The 19,387-nt window shown below is 56.2% G+C and overlaps 7 protein-coding genes across 7 annotated transcripts; 3 read left to right on the top strand and 4 right to left on the bottom strand.

The window, feature by feature from the left end:
- The first annotated feature begins 1,967 nt into the window (after positions 1-1,967).
- Positions 1,968-2,839, top strand: PUNSTDRAFT_55513 (uncharacterized protein). The gene has a single exon (XM_007388216.1). The coding sequence runs from the start codon at positions 2,506-2,508 to the stop codon at positions 2,719-2,721; it is 216 nt and encodes a 71-aa protein (XP_007388278.1). The 5' UTR covers positions 1,968-2,505; the 3' UTR covers positions 2,722-2,839.
- A 50-nt stretch (positions 2,840-2,889) lies between these two features.
- On the top strand, positions 2,890-5,238 carry PUNSTDRAFT_55512 (uncharacterized protein). The gene is made up of 2 exons (XM_007388215.1): positions 2,890-3,772; positions 3,824-5,238. The coding sequence occupies exon 2, from the start codon at positions 4,186-4,188 to the stop codon at positions 4,954-4,956; it is 771 nt and encodes a 256-aa protein (XP_007388277.1). The 5' UTR covers positions 2,890-3,772; positions 3,824-4,185; the 3' UTR covers positions 4,957-5,238.
- Positions 5,239-5,278: 40 nt separating this feature from the next.
- Positions 5,279-7,134, bottom strand: PUNSTDRAFT_116452 (acid protease; the record flags this gene model as incomplete). The annotated part of the gene is made up of 6 exons (XM_007388214.1): positions 5,279-5,587; positions 5,643-5,951; positions 6,008-6,124; positions 6,187-6,523; positions 6,581-6,750; positions 6,937-7,134. The coding sequence occupies 6 exons, from the start codon at positions 7,132-7,134 to the stop codon at positions 5,279-5,281; spliced, it is 1,440 nt and encodes a 479-aa protein (XP_007388276.1).
- Positions 7,135-10,030: 2,896 nt separating this feature from the next.
- On the bottom strand, positions 10,031-10,533 carry PUNSTDRAFT_122823 (uncharacterized protein; the record flags this gene model as incomplete). Its single annotated transcript, XM_007388213.1, has 1 exon — positions 10,031-10,533. A coding segment is annotated over exon 1 (243 nt), but the record flags the coding sequence as incomplete, so codon positions are not given.
- A 2,199-nt stretch (positions 10,534-12,732) lies between these two features.
- PUNSTDRAFT_122822 (NAD(P)-binding protein) lies at positions 12,733-14,182 on the bottom strand. The gene is made up of 3 exons (XM_007388212.1): positions 13,832-14,182; positions 13,181-13,773; positions 12,733-13,121 (listed from the first exon to the last, which is right to left on the bottom strand). The coding sequence occupies exons 1-3, from the start codon at positions 14,169-14,171 to the stop codon at positions 13,041-13,043; spliced, it is 1,014 nt and encodes a 337-aa protein (XP_007388274.1). The 5' UTR covers positions 14,172-14,182; the 3' UTR covers positions 12,733-13,040.
- A 156-nt stretch (positions 14,183-14,338) lies between these two features.
- Positions 14,339-16,567, top strand: PUNSTDRAFT_47458 (ADP/ATP carrier receptor; the record flags this gene model as incomplete). Its single annotated transcript, XM_007388211.1, has 9 exons — positions 14,339-14,621; positions 14,708-14,724; positions 14,776-14,923; positions 14,974-15,120; positions 15,173-15,282; positions 15,338-15,401; positions 15,458-15,838; positions 15,898-16,430; positions 16,484-16,567. The coding sequence occupies 9 exons, from the start codon at positions 14,339-14,341 to the stop codon at positions 16,565-16,567; spliced, it is 1,767 nt and encodes a 588-aa protein (XP_007388273.1).
- A 185-nt stretch (positions 16,568-16,752) lies between these two features.
- Positions 16,753-19,374, bottom strand: PUNSTDRAFT_128318 (uncharacterized protein). Its single transcript, XM_007388210.1, has 4 exons — positions 18,887-19,374; positions 17,536-18,797; positions 17,186-17,480; positions 16,753-17,124 (listed from the first exon to the last, which is right to left on the bottom strand). The coding sequence occupies exons 1-4, from the start codon at positions 19,162-19,164 to the stop codon at positions 16,863-16,865; spliced, it is 2,097 nt and encodes a 698-aa protein (XP_007388272.1). The 5' UTR covers positions 19,165-19,374; the 3' UTR covers positions 16,753-16,862.
- Positions 19,375-19,387: the final 13 nt, after the last annotated feature.

Raw genomic sequence — 19,387 nt, 5'->3', positions numbered from 1 at the left:
GAATCTTCGCTCTTTTGGCATAGCCTTGCTCGGTACGTGATCTATCGGGAACCAATCACACAAATAACCAGTTTACAGAATGAAATTGCATCTTCAGCCTCTAGCAATCGCAACGAACATTGCTCAATCCAACCACTGCCGCCTAGACCGGATCCTGCTCACACTCGCTTGGCTCTATCGGATTTACTCCCGCTTGAATGACCCCGTTGATGCGCCTATCCATGAAGCTATCACCGCCAGCTTGGAAAAGCGGTGGAAGCGAGCAGATCAGGGGGTTTTCATTGCCGCTGTTATTCTTAATCCATTCTTCAAGACTACGGCCTTCGTACCATCCATCAAATTCTCAAAAATGGCCGTCTACTTACTCTTCAAACGTCTTTGGATCCGTTTTTTTGGCCATGACCGCGGCTCAGTTCAGCTTGAAATTGACTTTCCGATTCTCAAACGTGATACATATGATTATCTTGATGGTCTCTCCGACTACGCAATCGTCGACAAGGGTGTACAGGCAGCTCGTAGGGAAAAGGCATCCCTTGGTGCTGTATATTTGATTCCCTTCGACATCGTATTCTTCCAAGTGCTGATGTTGTCGCAGGCTCACGAACTTGACCCAGTTGCTCTATGGAAGGGTGCCGAACCTGCCCATGCAAGCAATGCAAGTCTTCTCCCTCCTGTTCACCGACTTGCTCGCCATGTCCTATCCATTGTCGCAAACTTGGCATCTCGTGAAAGGCTTTTTAGCACGTTCGGCAATATCCTCACCAAACTCCGCAACAGGATGGGCAAGGACCCGCTCACCAATCTTGCGGAGTTGAAGATGCGTATTCGCGATGAGCATGCACGCCTCGGCGCAAAGCAGCGCTTGAAACGGCAGCTTATTCCAAATCGGACTCCCGGTTTTGCCGCTTCGTCTTCGGATTTGGCCATGTCAGCTTCGACCGCGTCAACTTCGACCACGACACCTCCAGCCACAGCATCTGCTGGCGCCTCCTTATCCGAACGTGCAGATGGTTCATCTCTACCCTCAGCAACCAGCACGCAATTCGATGCTGGCCATAGTGATGACCAATCTGGCTATCCCACTGCTGCTGGCTGTGTTGAGAGCCTTCTGCAGCTCTCCGACGAAGCGACAGATCATTGGGAAGCTCCAGCAACATCCGCTGATACCGATGGCGATACTGATGCTCCCATCAAGCTTGCAGATCTTTTCAACTACTCTCAAATGTACTGGACAGAGGATCACGAAAGGAACCTCGAGTACGGATTGGACAGTGAGCTCGAGTTGTATGATTTACTTGATATGGATGCGCAGGGGGAGGATGATACCGATGACACATCGTTGGATATACTTCTTCACTGACGTGTATGTATAAACGTGTTGTATTACCACCTACATGCGCAACATGCTTGCGCTTTCTGCGACACGGTTTTCGCCCGGACAATTCCAACTCCGCGCGTGCCGATACTGATGCCGGGGATGCCGCCGACTCTCCCACAACCTGGTCCTATTAGTCGCGACTTACACCGACTAGTCACCAAGTCATCGACTTGCGGCTAACATGCGGCTAGCCGCCGACTTGCACAACACTGATGTAGTATGTGCCATTGTATTGACTCTGCGATATATTGCTAGCTATCTGCGTACACGAAGATGCTGTTGACGGCATATGTTGGGTGCCCAGCATGCGTTGACGTCGTGCAGGATGGAGTCAGAACGGCGAGTTTGTGATTGACGCGGACCGGGTTCGCACCTCTGCATTCCCTATATCAGGTGCCTCTTCGTCCCAAGTAACCTCTGTCTCTTTGAAGGCGTGCTCCGGGGGGCGGTTCTGGACGGGTTCGCTCCAGTCGGATCCAGGCGAACAAGTTTCGGATTTTCGTGGTGTTGCAGGAATATCGAGGAAACCTCCTGGCCGGGAGTCCCCGACCGCATGCGCAGACGCGTAGCCAACAGCGTACAACGGGGAGACAGTCAGGACGCTGGATGCGGCAGCGAAGTAGTTCAGATCGAAGGCGAGAGTGCTTTTTGCGACGAAGACAGGCACTTGCGCAGGCGTCGTGCATGCACTAATTTGGAAAGATGTCAGCTGATCCGCTGGCATTGTCTCTCATTCGCTGTATTCGCTCAAAATCTGACATCTGCGCTATCATTGCGTGAGTTTGCCCACGAATCGGCGCACTTTCCACTGGGCTTGACAGCTGCCCCGACGAAGTACTCCTCTCCATCTTCATCCTCGCCTGCGACCACGGCGGCGCCACGGGTCGTTCCCTGTCCTTGGTCTCCCGCCGTGTCCATCGCGTCTCCGCGCACGTCAAATACCGGTCTCTCTCCGTCCGCTGGCCGCCCGATGCGGCAACAGCGATCCCGCACACGCCTCGAAATCCAAGGCGCCCTGGACCCTCAAAGTGGAACATCTGCTCGTACCGATGACGTCTCGCGCGGTGTTGACGATCAAGAGTCCTCCGTTGAAGTCGCTCAAGCGGGAGAAAGTACCTCGGTCCGCGATGGTACCCAAGGATGACGCTGGAGGTCGGGATGCAGCCCACGCCTTTCTTGTCTTCCTTCAGCTCGTCGGCCCCAGCCTCCGCACCCTTTTCACCGATTACTGGCCGTCCGCCATCCCCCCGCACGTCTCCTTCCCGCGCCTCGTCGCACTCTCCCTTCATCAGGAAAAAGCGGACTATCGAAAGAGTCGCTTATTGGGTACCGAAACCCTCTAAAGCCACTAAATGAGCACGTTTTAGTACGTTTTAGGAGGCTTTTAGCAAATCCGGTTTTTCCTGATGTTCGCTTTCCCGAGGCACTCTCGCACCTGCCCTCACCCCTCCCCGCGCTCACCCACCTCCACCTGACCACCTGTCTCGGCGTCTTCATCATCCCCCTCGACCCCGGCGCCCTCATCCCTGGTCCCAGCGCCGGGCTCTACTGCATGTGGAACATGCCCAGCGTGTGGGACATGCTTGCGTTCTCCCCTCTGCACGGCACCCTGTCGCACCTCCGCTTCTCCGGCGTGATAAGCGGCAACGCGGCCCAGTACCTCCGCTTCCAGCTGGACATGCCCGTCGATCCCGAAGATCCCGGCGAACTGCTCGACACCGTGCGCCTCGCCCCCTCCTTGACCGAGTTTCCGCCCGGGTCGAACGAAGAAGTGCGCGCGAAGCGGGCGGGCGGCGGAGCTCAGGAACGTGTGGATCGAGGAGAAGCGGGTCGTCACCACGGGGTCCTTCGGAACGGCCGGAAGGACGCACGCCGCACGCCATACGTGCGGCCTTTGGTCTCTTGCGCGGCAAACTCGGAGGCGCAAGCTCGCGGACGAGGGTGGAGGGAATCTGGTGATGCTCGGCAGCAGGGAGGGCCACTACGAGCTCGAGCAGTTGATGAAGGACTGGCTGGACTACGTCGCCGGGGGCGAGGGGCCGTGGGCAGAGGATACGGTCGCCTGATAGCCTTGCGAGTTGGTGACATTGGTGCCGGCGTCGTCTCTGCTTCGCCGTTTAGTATGCGTATCCCTTTATTTTTCTCTTCGTCGCCCGGGCTCATAGATCCGCCTCTTCTATCAGTATCTTCTGAGGCAAGGGCGATTCAGCACGTTCGTGTCCATCTGTTCTTGCCAATGCCTCTCGCTGCCCCAACTTTGGAAGACGTATAAGTGCAGCAGAACCGCAGCGACACGGCCGCGCTATGCTGTTTGACTCACCGAAGCTCTCATGATCAGCACCCGACTCATCAGGATCGCACGTATGCCGGCCCCGGACCCCCACGCGCATAAATGTAACAGCCCTTCTTGGATTTTTTCCACCACACCAATCCATTTCCTCTCAGATATCTGCATGACCATGAACCGCTGTCCCGACGAAATCCTCGTGATCATCCTTGCTCTTGCCTGCACCGATGATGGTACCACCGGACGTTCTTTATCCGTTACGTCCCGTCGTATACGCCGTGTATCTGCGTCTGTCCGATATAGGTCTATCGTCGTGCGAGGAGTTGCACAGATCGGCGCCCTCACCGCGCAACTCTTGGTTCATGGCAACTCAAATGCATGCGAAGACTCTGCTCAAGTCGGGCGCCCAAAATCCACGCTACCCCCAGTCGAACACTTGCTCATGACGAGGTTCTCTCCGCATAAATCGGGGGATCAAGGGGCGGAGAAGGAACGTCCCAAGCTAGGTGTCAGCGAGGCAATGGAGCTGGAGCGCCGAGAGCTTGAAGCCGCCGCCAGCCTCCTCCTCGTGCTCGTCGCGCCTTCCGTCCGCACGCTTTTCTCCGACTTTTGGCCCATCACCAGGAAGACCATGCGTCCTGCCTCCTTCCCGCATCTCACCGCTCTTTCTCTCTCATCTCGCCCGTCTGCCGAGGACCTGCCCCCGCTTCCCTCGCTCACCCACCTCCACATCGCCTCCTGCTGGGCCGTCAACATGGACAATCCCCCCTTTTGGGACAGGCTTTCGGTTTGCCCGTTCCACGCCACGCTCTCGCATCTCCGCCTGTCCGGCGTGCGATTCGGAGCCGTGGCGGAGTATCTCCGCATCCAGCTCGACGTGCCCGTCATAATCGACGATGCCGAGGTGCGCCGCTCGCCTCTCATCCCCGCGCACTTCAAACCGGGGTCAGAGCGTGAGCGCAGGGCCATGGAGGATGCAGCGAGGCTCCCTATGCTGAAAAACGTGTGGATCGACAGCAGAGAATACGCCGTCCAGGGATGGTGCGGGACAAGTGGCATGGCGCACGTTACGACGCTGTCCGACCTCCGTGCTCTAGCGAAGCAAATACAAACAGTGCAGGACGACGGCGCGGATGGACGCAAGCTGGTGATATTCCCGACTAAAAAGGGCGAATACGGGCTCGAGCAGATGTTGGAGGACTGGAGTACGTCGGTGGCGGAGCGGGTCCTTGGGTGGAGCATGTCGATGCATAATCTCAAAATGGCTCGGCTTGGCTATGTTGCGCTATAGTCTCAAAGGCTGCGTCAGACCGTCACCTTCGTCGTGGACAAGTCTCGCCGCCATCCCACGGACCACCATCTCCTTGTCCGAGCTGTCCAGCTTTCGCCTTCTCGTCGTTCCCTTCCGCCCACGGAGCGTTCAATTGGTCTTGGAACAGATCAAGCAGAGGTTACAGAAGCAGAACATGTCATTTTCAGTGATGCGCTGCTGCCGGTTTCCAGCGAAGGTTTAGGCTGTGCATGTACTGTCATTTGCACTTTATGGCAATCCATAATATAAACTGAAGTGAAGAAGCTCGCCTCCTCAAAGCATACATCATGATACATAGCACTTAAACCAGATGGCATGATAGCAAGGCGGCTCCGAGTAACGACATGATTAGCGTTAGTAGCTGGATGCCACCGAGCCCATCTGAAGCACGACCCGCCGCCGAGGTTTCGGAAGAAGAACCGGCAGAACTGGTGCCCGTGGCCTTGGTGGAAGAATTGGACGAGGTGTCCGCACCTTGAAGCTTGAGGTAAAAGTTGACAACGTCGGACATGGTGGAGAGGGAGGATGCCGGGGCTGCGGCCGCAAGCCCGACCTGCTTGTTGTCAATGTCATAGACCGACGTCCAAGCCTTCAAAAAGTAATCGCCGAACTGCGGGGCACGGTGTCACTAGCTGGACAACTTATGAAAAGTAATATGGGCGCACGATAATCATCGGAGTCTGGCCATCTTCGGTGTCATCCTGGCCGCCCTCCCACGCCAGCTTACAAACTTGCGTGCCTTCCTTGAAACCGAACTCCTGGGAAAGGGTCTTGCTGTTAATGTCCACAACCCCGCGCACAAGGTCCTCGAGGGCGAAGTGGTAATCCTTGCTTTGGATGCGCAGCGCGACATTGGTGGGCATCGAGCTGCAGTCGACGTAGGCGGCGCCTTGGATGACGGTCGCACCCATGGCCTTGCTGACCGCGTCAAACATGTTGTCGGGCATGACAACGAGATCTGTTCCTGTGTCCATCTGCAAGTTTGGCATCTGAATAGGTGTTGATCGCGCGTTTCGGCAGAAGCACGTACCATAGCCTGGATTCCGTTAGTGTCGGGTACTACTTGGCCGTTCACGGATATTCCATCAGCTTGAACTACCCAGTGCAGTTCAGCCACGATGGGGAAGTAATCGATGTCGCCTGTGTACTGGCGAAGTTACGGATGGGGTGTGAGTCTGGTATTGATATCACATTGAAAGGCATGCCTACCGTTGAGCTGTCCACTCCACCAAACGTGAGTGAGCCGGCAGGCATCGTGCCATTTGAAGCTGCTTGATCGGGCGTGAGGTTGTTGAGGGCACGTCCCAGATAGACGCTAAACTTGTTCTCCGCCAGCATGTTCTGCGAGACTAGTTGCTCCGTGAAGGTCTGGAGCCCCGAGGATGACAGCTGACCCCACGCAAACCCCATTATGCCTGACATATCGGAGAAGCCGAAGGCGGTGGACGTTGAGAGACCCGTCTCGACAACGGCCTCAGGAATGGTGAAGCCAGCAACGGTAACAGTGTCTATGCCCACAGTGCCAGTGAACGATCCCAATCCGTATCTATATCGTGGGGGCGGCGTCAGTACTTCGCATAGCGAGGATCACGACGATACGAACCGAATGTAGACGGGCTCGTTCTTGTCTTCGTACGAGCTCGAAGATGTTGGGTCAAATGTCTGGGACATGCCGTAGCTCCCTGGGCCACCAATCCAGAAGTCAGAGCTTCCGGTGTCAGCTGTCACCAGAAAGTGTTGGGGTGGCGTTCCGACCGTGACCTGGAGAGTGACCTTAGTATCAGATCAAATTCAAGCGAACAGCACGTGCGTCGATATAGTACGCCCAATCGGACATTTGCGCGTAGACTTCACAAGGCATCATTTCAGCAAAGCTGGAAGATTGCAGAAAGAAGTGGAAAATTCACATTCTGTTAGGTTCTCCGAGGCCTGGCCTTGAGAGCGCTCAGACAGTGTAACATCGCCTCTCCGTATCCTAGCACCACGCCTTGGCCTGTTAGGCGTAGATCCGATTCCACGTTGGACTATATCAAGTTTGGAAACACCCGAAGCAGGTGCTCTATGAACGAGTGGGAGAGAAACCGGTGACGAGAAAACAGTGGCACTGCCCAAGAAAATGGTTAGACCATAGTAGAACACGAGAAGTGAAGGGGCCATGTCGAACGGCGGAAGAATTCGAGTGAAAACAGAATGCAGCGCACCTTCTGACAAGACGTCCTTATATCCCGATGAGCTGTTGAGCGGCGAGAACAGCCTCTGTTCGCAGCCAGGAGGGCGCTCAGCCGACTTTTCGAGTCATCACTGGGAGGAGGTTGTAGCTAGTGTATGTGAGCATTCACCGGGAGCGTTGAACAGGGCACCGGCGCTGCGATCACATCGTTCTCCGGTGGATGAGCGCTGCTCGGACCGTAGATATACACCATAATGAGCGGGTTCGATCAAATGCACGGAAGGTGCAGAAGCCACGGTGACCCACGTATCTACGAGAGTACGGCTGAGCATATAGAAACGGTCGGGTAGTCCTGATTCCTGACCTGATGAGCGCCAGTTAGCCCTCGGCTTTTCTTGAGTTATGCTTCAGCGATGACGGGCTGTTGATGACCGACTATGATGAGTGTGTCCAACGGGGCTGCCAGGTGGTCGAGCAGCGAACCGATTCCGCCGGTGAGTGATCCTCGCGCATGCGATCTTCTTGCGTGAGAGGCAACACAAACTTCTCTGATTGAACGCGCACATCGTAAGTATAAATGAAGGCACAGCATTGGAGAGTAGAGATATGCCGATGATCATACCTTCATATGCATGTTCACTAATACTGCCATAGCGACATCCGTCCCACATTGGATAGCCTCTGAGACCTCAGCAACGGAAACATCATCATCATCGCAGACGGTGATGCATTGAGCTAAAAGGTGTGATGATATGCTTTTTGGAAGAGCGTATAGACCTCGGCGCGGGAAACAGGATATCGAGGGGTGTAGAGGAAGTGTCGGACATCATAGGTTGGAGTGATCACCAGCTGGCTTTGCTGGCAGTCCTCTGCGAGGGCAATGCACACCGATTCTCATGAGACAAGGTCCGTGCAGAGCTTCATAGCGAAACCATGTATACATTAGTCGCGTTCGAATATCGATCTCACACCCCGTACAGTGGTGGTCAGATTGAAGGTGCCGAAACCGACTTTGCAACCGGTTCTCACGGTGCCTTCTTCCGCTTTCGACCTACCGGAACCGGTTTACGATCTCGGTGGACTCGCTATGCAGCACCGACCCCGGTTTACACGACCCACAGAACGATCCCGAAGATTCGCATAGCCGCGCACGCTAGCCTGCGCTGGTGGGACATAGAGGCAAACGAACGTGGGCTGATGATAGGATGGGCGAGTACGGGGTGCAAGAGCAGGCGGTTGGCGGTTAGAGTAAGGGCTGTTGAATGGAGGAAATCGAGGCCTACAGTTCAACTCCCTGCACAGGTTGAGCTGATGTGCGGTTCCGTCCCGATGAAGAGGACCATAACTTCCAACCGGGCGCCTCTCCCTCCTACGTTGAGCGGCATAGGGCGGGGCCTCTGTCAACCATCCTTACTTCCCCCATACTAGGCTTCCGCATCCTCAACAGCGTCTCATCGTGAATGTACTCTCACGATCATCACCCTCGCTCGACTCATCAAGTTGTCGGTCCCAATCGTCCTGCTTCCTTCTCCTGACCATCAGCAATGTTTTGAGGTCTCACCCCATCGCCCTTTCTCCCTTCTTGCATGCCCATGGACCGCTCTCCAGACGAGATACTGCGCACGATTTTCATTTACACGTGTTCGGATGAAGGGGCCACTGGCCGTGCTCTCTCCTCCGTCTCTCGACGCATTCGTTGTGACTCTGCCGCGGTCATGTACAGCTCCATGATGTTTAGGGGGGCAACGCATCTTACTTCATTTGCCGAACATCTCGCGGCTCAACAGAAGTATTCCAAAGTAGAGCATCTTCTCGTGTCCTGCATGAAAGCTCGCGTATCCACGGTTGCCAGGAATTTGAAGCCTTCTCAGGCCGACAGCGCCGTGACGGGGTCCGATGGAGGGGAGCACAGTGACGCAAGTGACGAGGGGAATGTCTCCGAGTTGGATGAAGATTTGACGACGTGCCCGAGAGCTTTCACGGAGACGAACCCTCATCGAAAGGGGAGCGTAAGGCAGCCAAAGCTCTCCCTCCTCTTCTTCAAGTTGCGCCAACCCTAAGCACGCTTTTCGTCGACTTTCCATGGTTCATCGACGTTGATGACGTTGAAGTATCTGCGGGTACATCTTAATATCCCATTCGAATGCACGGACGAGATCATCATACTAGATGATCGATGCTTCTTAGGACCCGCTTGCGAAGAATCGGGCACGTACTTCCTTCCAGGGGGTAGAATGGAGATGTTTGCCAAGAAAATATCCGGCATCGGAGGGCCCTGGTGGGAGGAGGTAGACTAAAGTCGCGACACCCATCGCTAGGAAAATATGAGTATCGTGAACGTCGTCAGTTACCTAACTATTCGCCGGCCGGATTCGGCGCCTATGCCTATGCAAACACTTGAAACCGTTGTCAGCGCCATGCCTCGATGCCGCGTGGTTGCATCCGAGCGATGAGCACTGGGCAATGGCCGATGGAATCATTATGTTTGGGTACTACACTCACGCCCACGAAGCTTTGAGCTCAGCAGTCGAACGGTAGGGTCATAGCTACGCAGATGTGATACAGAAATAAATACTGCGGATACAAGTGAACGATATCTATAATAGACATCAAAATCGAAGAAATGTACATGGCAAATCGGATCAACAAGAGTATCGTTTCGCTTTCTTTGCCACCGGCAGGGTCAAGTTCTCTGTGCTGCGACAAGCCCGCTTCAAGGGTCGCTGCGGAGCTTCATCAGAAGTAGCCAAGAGCCGCATAGAGCGACGAGGCGTGGAGGTGAGTGGAATTAAAGGTGAAAACGGGGCCTTCGCTGCGGTGTGCTTCCGCTGGCGCTTCTCTGCCGTTGGTGTACGCAGATCATGTAAATCCAGCGTGCCAATCGTCGTATGCATGTTCCTTTTTTTACGAGGGAATTCTGCGAGAGGCTGTCCACACCGTGGGTCCAGGTTGTGGGAGCTTCTCTGCCGTTTGAGAGGGCCGCCATGCGCAAGGTCGTTTTGCCGTTCGGGGGACGGGGCACGAGCGCGTTTACGAGAAGAGAGGTGCTGACAGGGCCTCGTCCGCGGGTCGGGCAAGGCATTGGGCTGCGGCACTGCAGTAAAAATCCAAGGCCCATGTCGGAGCATCTGAATGCATGGGTTGCAGGCGTTGACGACCTCCGCGATAATTGATCTCCAAGTCGAGCAGAGAGGCGCTCTCGTCGGAGTCCATGCTGCTTGCGACCTTACGCCCTTCCCCGAGTAAGGAAGCCTCCCGAGATCCGGGCAATCGACAAATTGCCTGGGCGTACGTAGAGGGTGTGGCGTGTGATGCCGCAGCTTGCGATAGGAAACGGGGGTGGCCTGAACACTTTCAGGATCAGACTCGTCGGTCTCGGGGATCGCTTCAAGGAGGGAGAGTGGCGTGGGGATTGGCAGTCGAGAGAGCAGAACTCGAGATCTGAACCACTCGTGTCGGATTCTGATGCCCTGGGCATGGTATTTCTGGAAGGAGAGGCGCCTCCGCCGCTGCGAGATGCTCATCGAACGCAACATATGAGGTGTGGTTGGGGGTCGGTCGCTGCCATGTGTGGTCAACCGAGGCAAACCATGTCCCCGGGCTACGGTATCATGTATACCGATAGCGGGATCGACTCTGAATACCTATCGTTAGTAGTTTCCTCGATTAATGAGACCGTTGGGCTGCATACAGTTCGGTGTCCTTCGGTGGCTGCCCGAGAATAGATCTAGTGGCGGCAAATGCCTTCGATGGTATGGACGCAAATGCAAGGGTAGCACGGGACAACATGGCTGCGTTTATGAAGGTTAGATGGAAGTGGGTGGTGGTGGTGGTGGTGGTGGTGGTAGGAGTTAGAGCCTGTCTGAAGTTCGAGAATCCGTGGCCTTGTGGATAAGTATTGTTCAAGAGCGCCTCGTGCACACAAAGAACGGCCATAATCGGGGTGGCCTTGTGTTAGCACCGCGTCTACGCCCGGTTTGCTGCGCACGCGGTATTGGATGGGAGTTGAAACGTTGAAACTCGACGCGACATGTCCATCTCCGTCGGTGAAAGGCTGGTCGGCGTCTGAAGGGATGGTATTCAGAGAATCTGCTGGTGATCGCGCTGTGTTTCCCGGAGCATGAGCGAGCACTGCGTCACATAACGCCTCGACCACGATCACCTATGAAGCTTCAATAGCTTTTCGAGTTCTGCAGGAGGGCTACGAAATGATTTTTATGGAAGATGCCACCAATGCGGGGGCCCTCGAGCAGTAATCCATTTTCCTCAAAAGGAAGGTGTGCGCTCCTTCCCGCCTCTCGACGGCGGCAGAAGCCGACGGAGCTCGTGCCCCCCCTGAAGTCAACCGACCCTTGCATCTCCTCGCATGTGTGGACTCAGTCTTTCTTCTACATCTCTGGGTTATCTAATATCGTGATGGGTCCGTGATTGAGAGGATGTAGGTGCCTTTGTCAGTAAACTCGGTCAGGTGGAATAAACGCGTAAATGCCTGCCCTAACCTGGAGAGCTCGCCGCGCTTCGCCGCCTACAGCATCGTCACAATCAAGCCACAATGCCGAAAGTGCGAGGCGGTCAGCGCATAACCTCCCCACGTTGTCCGCATCCCATCACATTCGTCTTCATGTCTGTGTCGAATGGCACGCTTTGAATTAGCGTCACTTACTCGCTCGAAGGGGTTCCGGCAACTCAATACTCTCGAGCCCACACCAGTTCGTGCCGCAGTTTGCTCGGATCTCGACGCGTTGAACTGCATACCGCAGCCATCAGCAAAATCGCTCCAGTTGCACGAGGAGCGGGAGACCACAGGAATGGTAGCCTTTCCGTAGAACTACTTCAACGTGCGCCTCCTCAGGCTGTCATAAACCCGGGAGTTGTCCAAGCTAATATGGCTATCAGATGACAGCACATGTTGCCTACAAAAACTCAGGGCCGCGAAGTGGAATATCCGGAGCCGCTTGATGTGAGCGCGGATGACAGCCTTATGATCACTTCCTGACTTTCTTCCGTTGTTCTGTACAGATATTACATTGGTTGTCGTTCTGCCGGCGTATACGTCTCAATGAACGAAGTTGTAGGATAGCATATAGCATACCTAACAAGATGCATGGTTCATTCGGCACTCATACTTCGATCTGTCGATACACGCGAGCCTTCGCCAAAGAAGGCGATCAGGCCAGGGTTTAGGCCAAAGAACCCTGTCGTTCGTGCCAAATCCGGCGTCCAGGCAAAGACTGCCAAAGTATTAACAGAATCACCGGTTCCTACAACAAGATCTCGTGCTTCTTGTGCAGATGGTAGTGTCCTTTTGATTGCTTCCGATGCGGATGGGGTCCGAGCTGATGCGACGCGCCAGATGACGTGCCACTCGTTCGCGCAGGACTCCGTCCCCGTGAAGACCATGAATGTGGCTCAGACCGGCCCAAGAAGCGCGTCCGTGTTTCCCGCCAGCCTTCAGTCGACGCTCAATGGCCCTTCGCCATCCTTGTGACGGGCCTCGAGGTGACGGGTTGCGCCTTCGCGCCTTTACCAGACCAGTTGGACGACGGAAAGATAGAGGAACAACGTTGACGAAGCCGCGCTTGGTGCAGAGCACTGGCTTGAGTAGAGTATGCCTTCCGACGAAGATTCGGATTTCCCTGTGTGTGAATCACGGCATAGTGCACTACTACGTGGTCCGTTATTAAGTTGGGTCAGTCGCTGGAACATCGAGTGCGATATGTTATGTCTTGTTTGATCCTCCCGCCATTTACCTCTGTCAACGTCGTATCGTATAGTGCAATCGGTAGTGATTCATACGGGCTGGTGTTTGGTCACTATGGTGGTCATTGATACAAACCTGTAGCCTCGCGGCCGTGGATGTTGCTCGCGCCGAAGCCAAGAAGAGTATGCCGGGTCATGTGTTATATGAGCCTATCCCGGTGCCTAAGCCCATTTCTTCGGCGCGCTCAACCACCAACTTCGATATTGCCACGTCCTAAAGGCAGACCATCCTCAGAAAGGGGGGTTGGAGTCCTTTAGTCTGGAACGCCTGACCTGTACACCTACGCCCACGGACTTGAAAATCGTTACGCCATCTGAACCTCCGATCCCTGAATGCTGGATGTTGTCACCGGATGATACCAGAGCACCTATCTCCACAACATCGCTAGCGACAAGCCCTGCCTGCAACAGGTCGCCAGCCTCGATCCCGCAAGCGTCTCGGGAGTCGACTATGATCTTCCCCGCCCTTTTCACCACGCTTTCGTCCGCTTCGACCATTGCGGGTGTATACGCACCGACGAGGTTGATGTGGGTCGAAGGGGAGACGTCGGCCCAGGTGATGAGCGGTTGCGTGCTCGAGGTAGCGCAACATATGATGTTTGAACATCGAACGCGCCTCATCGCCTCCTTGTCAGAAGAGCTGAAAGCCTGGAAGCTGACGCTAGGATGATGCGACTGCAGCAGAGATATCAAATCGGTGACGCGGGAGTTGACCGTTCTGCTGAAGATATCCACCGCATAGATCGAAGGATATGCCTGCAGATGCAGCGTAACATGCGCCTCGATCTGCTTTCCAGCGCCGAACGCAGCCAGCCGAAATGGTTTGGTCGATTCGCGAAACACCAATTTTGTAGCCAAGAGGGATCCTTGTGAGTGGTATGAATCTGTCTGAATTATGCTGAAACATGAGTAATTATAGCTCACCTGCTGCTGTCCTTATCGCAGTCAAACTAGCAGCGTTCAGTATGGCTCGAACGGCTCCGGTATCTTCATCCAAGACGATTGTAGATGCGGGTAAGCCCCGACTATCGTTTGACGAAGTAGGCACAGAGACCACTTTCATTGCAGTGCAATCTCCGAGTCGAGATGGCATAAACAGGGCATTGTGTCGTGCAGTGGGCACCGATGTTCGGTGAGGTGCAACGATGCCGCGGTTTGCGGAAAGATCGGCGAAGACCTTGCCCATCATAGCAGTCAGTTCGTCGTGGCCGATGTTTCGTATTACTCGGGAGACATCAGCGGCTGTTAGCACCAGGAGCGACATGTTCGTCCTCGAAGGCGAAGATCACAGGAGGAATCTGTCCCGGGAGCCGCTGAGCCATCGTATCGCAAGCGGGCAAGGTCGTGAGTTCCCACGGGGGCAGTCGTGCCGAAAATTGGGATCGAGTGACGTTCGCGAGGGCTTCCGCCACCTGCTTGCCTTGCACCGTCATGTCCGCCCCTTCCTCCTCCCCGGGCCTCGTCGAGCGCGTCTCCAACTTCGTTGCGGAGAACAAGCGCGCCGTGCTCATTGGCACCGCCGCGGCCGTCGTTGCCGCAGGCGGCGTCGCGTACTATGCGTCCACGTCCCAGAGACCTCCGCCGGGGGCTGACGAGGAGAAGGGAGAACGCAAGGGGAAGAAGAAGTCCAAGTCGAAGAAGCACAAGGCGGCCAAGGACCAGGATTCTCCCATCTTGGAGGAGCGGGCCCCCAAAGCTGCCGACGTGTCGGATGGTGAGTATGTCGGACTCGGTGACGGTCGTATGCCAACTCACGGGGAGGTCGGGTAGACGAGCCTGCACTCTCGTCGTCGCAAATAGCTGCTATGTCTGATGATGTACGCCACTGTCAATTGATGCTCTCGCGTGGCATCTTATCGTGTCTTTAGGAACGCTCCAAGGCCGCTGCTTCATTGAAGACGAAGGGCAATCAGGCGTACCAGCAGCGCAAGTTCAGCATAGCTGCTGACTACTACACCCGTGCTATAGAAGTCTCCCCCAAGCCGGAACCCGTCTTCTATAGCAATCGTGCTGCATGTGCGTCCGTGATGTTTCGTTGAGGATCCTCAGAACGCTGACTTGATCAGGTTACATCAACATGTCGCCGCCTAAACATGAATTGGTTGTGGACGATTGCAACATCGCTCTCAGCCTCGACTCGTCTTATGTCAAGGCGCTCAACCGGCGGGCAACGGCATACGAAGCTCTTGGTGACTTCGAGCAGTCTCTGCGAGGTTCGTGAAAGGGGATTCTCGTCATTCAACACATATCTCATGGGTGTTGTAGACTTCACCGCCGCCACTATCCTGGACAAGTTCCAGAATGAGAGCGCGGCGCAGTCGGTAGAACGTGTTCTGAAGAAGCTGGCGACCAAGAAGGCGGAGGAAATTCTTCAAGTAAGCTCACCATCCTTCAGGTTGCGTGCGTGCGTCCTGACACATGCATGGATAGCACCGGGAGAAGCGTCTTCCGTCGTTCACCTTTGTGTCGGCTTACTTTGCGGCTTTCCGTTCACGTATGTGCTCATTCCCGGAAGTTCTTCAGGACATTACTGAGAGTTCGATTTCACAGGACCCTTACCTACCTTGCCCGAAAACCCGCAGACAGGCGACAGCACTCTCATCCTTGCCCTCGAGGCGCTCGGAGCAGCGGATTACACTCACTCGTTATCCCTCGTGAACGAGGCACTCGAGCAAGGCATCTCATGGGACGCTGGCAAAGCCGAAGCACTCAACCTCCGGGGAACGTTCAAGTTCCTCGTCGGTGACGTCCTTGGTGCTAAGGATGACCTGCAGGCCTCGATCGACCTCGTGCCTGCGTTCACACAGAGCTGGGTGAAGATCGCTAGCGTTTACATGGAACAGGGTGATCCCCGCAAGGCGTTCGAGTGCTTCGAGGAGGCTATCAAGCACAACCCTAATGACCCCGATATTTACTACCATCGTGGACAAGGTGTGCACTGCTTTAGCGGGCTCGGTCATTTCCATGACTAACTAAGCGATCGTGCACAGTGTTGTTCATCATGAACGAGTTTGCGCAGGCTGCGGAGAACTATACGAAGTCGACCAGCCTCGACGACCAGTTCGTGTTCTCCCACATCCAACTCGCCGTCGCGCAGTACAAGTCCGGCGACCTCGCTAAGTCGATGGCGACGTTTCGCAAGACACTGCGTGCCTTTCCCCAGCGGTCCGAGCCGCAGAACTACTACGGCGAGCTGCTACTCGACCAGGGCCGATTCGAGGACGCAGTGGAGAAGTTCGACAAGGCAATTGAGCTCGAGAAGGCCAAGCCGCCACCGATGAACGTGCTGCCGCTTGTGAACAAGGGTCTCGCCCTATACCAGTGGAAGCAGGACATCGGTGCGGCGGAGCGCTGCTGCGAAGAGGCGCTGAAGATTGACGCCGAGTGCGAGGCCGCAGTGGCGACGCTAGCGCAGCTGAGCCTGCAGCAAGGCAAGATCGGCGACGCTGTCGAGCTGTTCAGGCGGCAGTCCGAGCTCGCGCGCAGCGAGCCTGAGTTGGTTAATGCGCTGACGTACCAATACGTAAGTGTGACTCTTTCGTGTTGGCGGAAGATGATACTGACTCCTATCGACAGGCGTCCGCGGCGCAGATGGTCTTTGTGGAGAACTACCCCCAGATGGCCAGCCAGCTCAGTCAAATCGCTCGCTCTATGGTATAAGCTACTAGATGGACATCTCGACCATCGTCCGCTCCTTTGCAATTTACCAAAAATGCCATTATCATCGCATATCCCATCACGGACCGCCTTTTCGTATAGCGAGCCGCGTCTAATAGTATTTCTCCACATCTGTGCTTTATGCCCTTTGCAATACCATCTCACTGCTCTGACATCATCCTCGAGTGTGCAGAAAGATCCATTGCTGAGATTATCCGTTGGAGGGTTGACAATACGTGCATGTCTGGTATACACAATACTAAATCTATAAGGTATGTCGTAGAACGGGGTAAAGCTGTCACCGCTCGCCGCGTTTCTCGTCCACCACAGCGGCCATCCAACGCATCACAGCGGTCTCGAGCATCGCGTCCCAACCGGTATCCTTCTTCGCCACCAACAAGGCATCGAAATGTATCGGCGCCTCTTGGGCGTGCGCTGGGAAACGAGTCGCAGCTGGCGATGGCGACGTAACTGGCGTAGGAAGATTCGAAGATGGCTGTACCGTGCCCGAAGCGGTGGGAGGAGTGACTATGGGGAGCATATACCGTAGCTTGAGGGCCCTAGACATCAGGATGAATAAGCCAGACATCTCAAATGTATCGATCTGTGGGGAGAACGTACGCTGCCCACAACCGTAGGTTGTCGACCCGCCGGAATGTCCATCCTTTCTTGCGCTTCTCTTTCTCTTCCTCGCCGCCGCCCTTTTCTTGCTCCAGCGTGAGGAGATCGTGTATCCCGTGCTTGGAGATGAATCCCCAGGGCTTCCGTGACCTCCGCACGCCGACGTTGTAAGCTTCACATAACAACTGGCCGGACGCAAGCGAGGTGAGGATGGTAAGACGATCCGAGTCCGTTGGTGGAAGAGCGGCTTGCAACGGTACAGGCGTTAGGGCGCGGAGGACTGCCTGAAGACGACCTGGAACGACATCAACGCAGATTCCAAGTACGTCATATTGGGATAGATAACTCACTCATGGGATCGTCGCCGAACGTGCTTCTCTTTGCCCAGTCCGGCAGATCCTCGTCTTCTACTATTTCCTCTTCCTCCACCAAGGAGTGGAGGCCGTCGCTCCCCTGGTCGATCTCTTCCGGCTCCTCAGATACGGTCATTTCCCGCATCGCGTCCAGCATCCCGGTGCTGACGACCCTCCTTCCAACGCTCGCTTGCCTCTTTTGCTTCGGAAACCCGAATCCGTCGCCATCGCCCGCGCTCGCTCGCCGACTGGCCCTCCTCGCCTCCCTCTCCTTCTCGATCTTCTTCCGCTCACGTTCCCATCCTCTCGAACCGTCCCTGCTTCCTCCAAAGAGCACGTCGTCCACGTCGTCGAGGTACTTCCGCACGGCATCCTTCTCCCGCCCGAGTTGCTCCAGCGCGACATCTTGCTTGTACAGCCATCCGCCGCCGAGCACGAGGCGTTCCTCCCAGCCCTCGCGCTTCTCGCGCTCCTCCGGCGAGAGCGTCGAGTTGATTTCGTACGTCTCCTCCTCCCAAACCGGCACGTGCTCGTGGCGTCCCTTGACCTTCACGAGCGAGAACGAGAGCTCGGGGTCGTACTCGGATCCGGTGAATTCGGGCGGTTCGATCTCGATGGAGTGCGAGGCCGGAGACGCGACGCGCGAGTGGCCGCCTTGGGAGGAGCTGGAGGGCTCGTGGTCTGACGAGGCGTCGTACGCGTCGTCCGAAAGCGGGAGGCGCGCCTTCTCCTCGAGTTCGCGCAGGACGGCGAGGAGGTCGAGCGCGGCGCGGCGCACGAGCGCGAGCGGGTCGCGCTCCGCCGTGTCACGCGACGTCTGCCGCTTGAGCGCGGGGGCGGAGGCGGTGACGCGGCTGCGGAACTCGTCGCGGAGGGCGACGACGGTGTCGCTCGGGAGCGCCAGGACGTAGTTGCGTACGGCGCGGATGCCCTGCGTGGTGAGCTTGAGCGCGGCGAGCACGTCAAAGTGCGCGGGGCTGCCGGGAGCGGACGAGGAGGTGGTGGGAGCGGTAGACGAGAGGCCCCAGGTGTGCGCGATGGAGGCGAGGTCGTCGATCACGCCTGGCTTGAGCGTCTCAGGATCGGTCTCGACGCTTCGCACGTGATGCTCGAAAGGCGGGGGGACGATCGTGGGCACGACGGGCGTCGGTGGAAGCGCGAGGCCGCTATGCGATGTGGGGAGCGCGAGGCCCGTGTTGATTCCCGAGACGATGCCGCCGAGGGCGGGAACGAGACCCAGGTTCTTCTTCTCGAGCGGACTGGAGCATCGCGGCACGAGTTGAGAAAAAGCGAAGACCGTGGTTAGATACGCGCTTGGAGGCTCACTGGGGGGCGGAAGGGTGCTCACTTGGTCGGTGCGCTCAGCCCGGTCTTGGTGAAGTAGTGCTGGAGGTGCTCGATGCTCCCGAGGGCCATGACAGACTCGCGCTTGGCCGCGGACCGGCTGAAGGGCTTGAGCTGCTTGGTGCCGGACGAGGACTTCATGTTCGGGTAGAACGCCGTCTGCCGACGCGACTTCTTGAGGGCTTTGTCCGGCGTGGTCACGCCCAGGGTCGACGGGTCGGAGGACGTCGAGCCCGTGGTGTCCGGCGTGAGCAGCCGCGGCGTTGACGAGGGTGACGACATCGTGAGTCAGCGGGCCTGCGGTGGGGAACAGGTGGAGATGAAATGCCGCCTGTCGACGTGGAGGTCGGGATCTCCGAGTGCAAGTTCGCCGCTGGAAAGCAACTTCGCCTCGCGTCTCAAGCAGGATATGTTGTCCGAGTGCTTTCCCGAGAAATCAAGGCAGCACGATAATCAAGACGTGATCGCGATGCAGGCTTGGATTATGCATCCAGCCGAGGCATGA

The sequence above is a fragment of the Punctularia strigosozonata genome, assembly GCF_000264995.1.
Source record: "Punctularia strigosozonata HHB-11173 SS5 unplaced genomic scaffold PUNSTscaffold_17, whole genome shotgun sequence".
Classification (NCBI taxonomy): Eukaryota; Fungi; Basidiomycota; class Agaricomycetes; order Corticiales; family Punctulariaceae; genus Punctularia; species Punctularia strigosozonata.
This window is presented reverse-complemented; position numbering and strand designations above follow the sequence as displayed.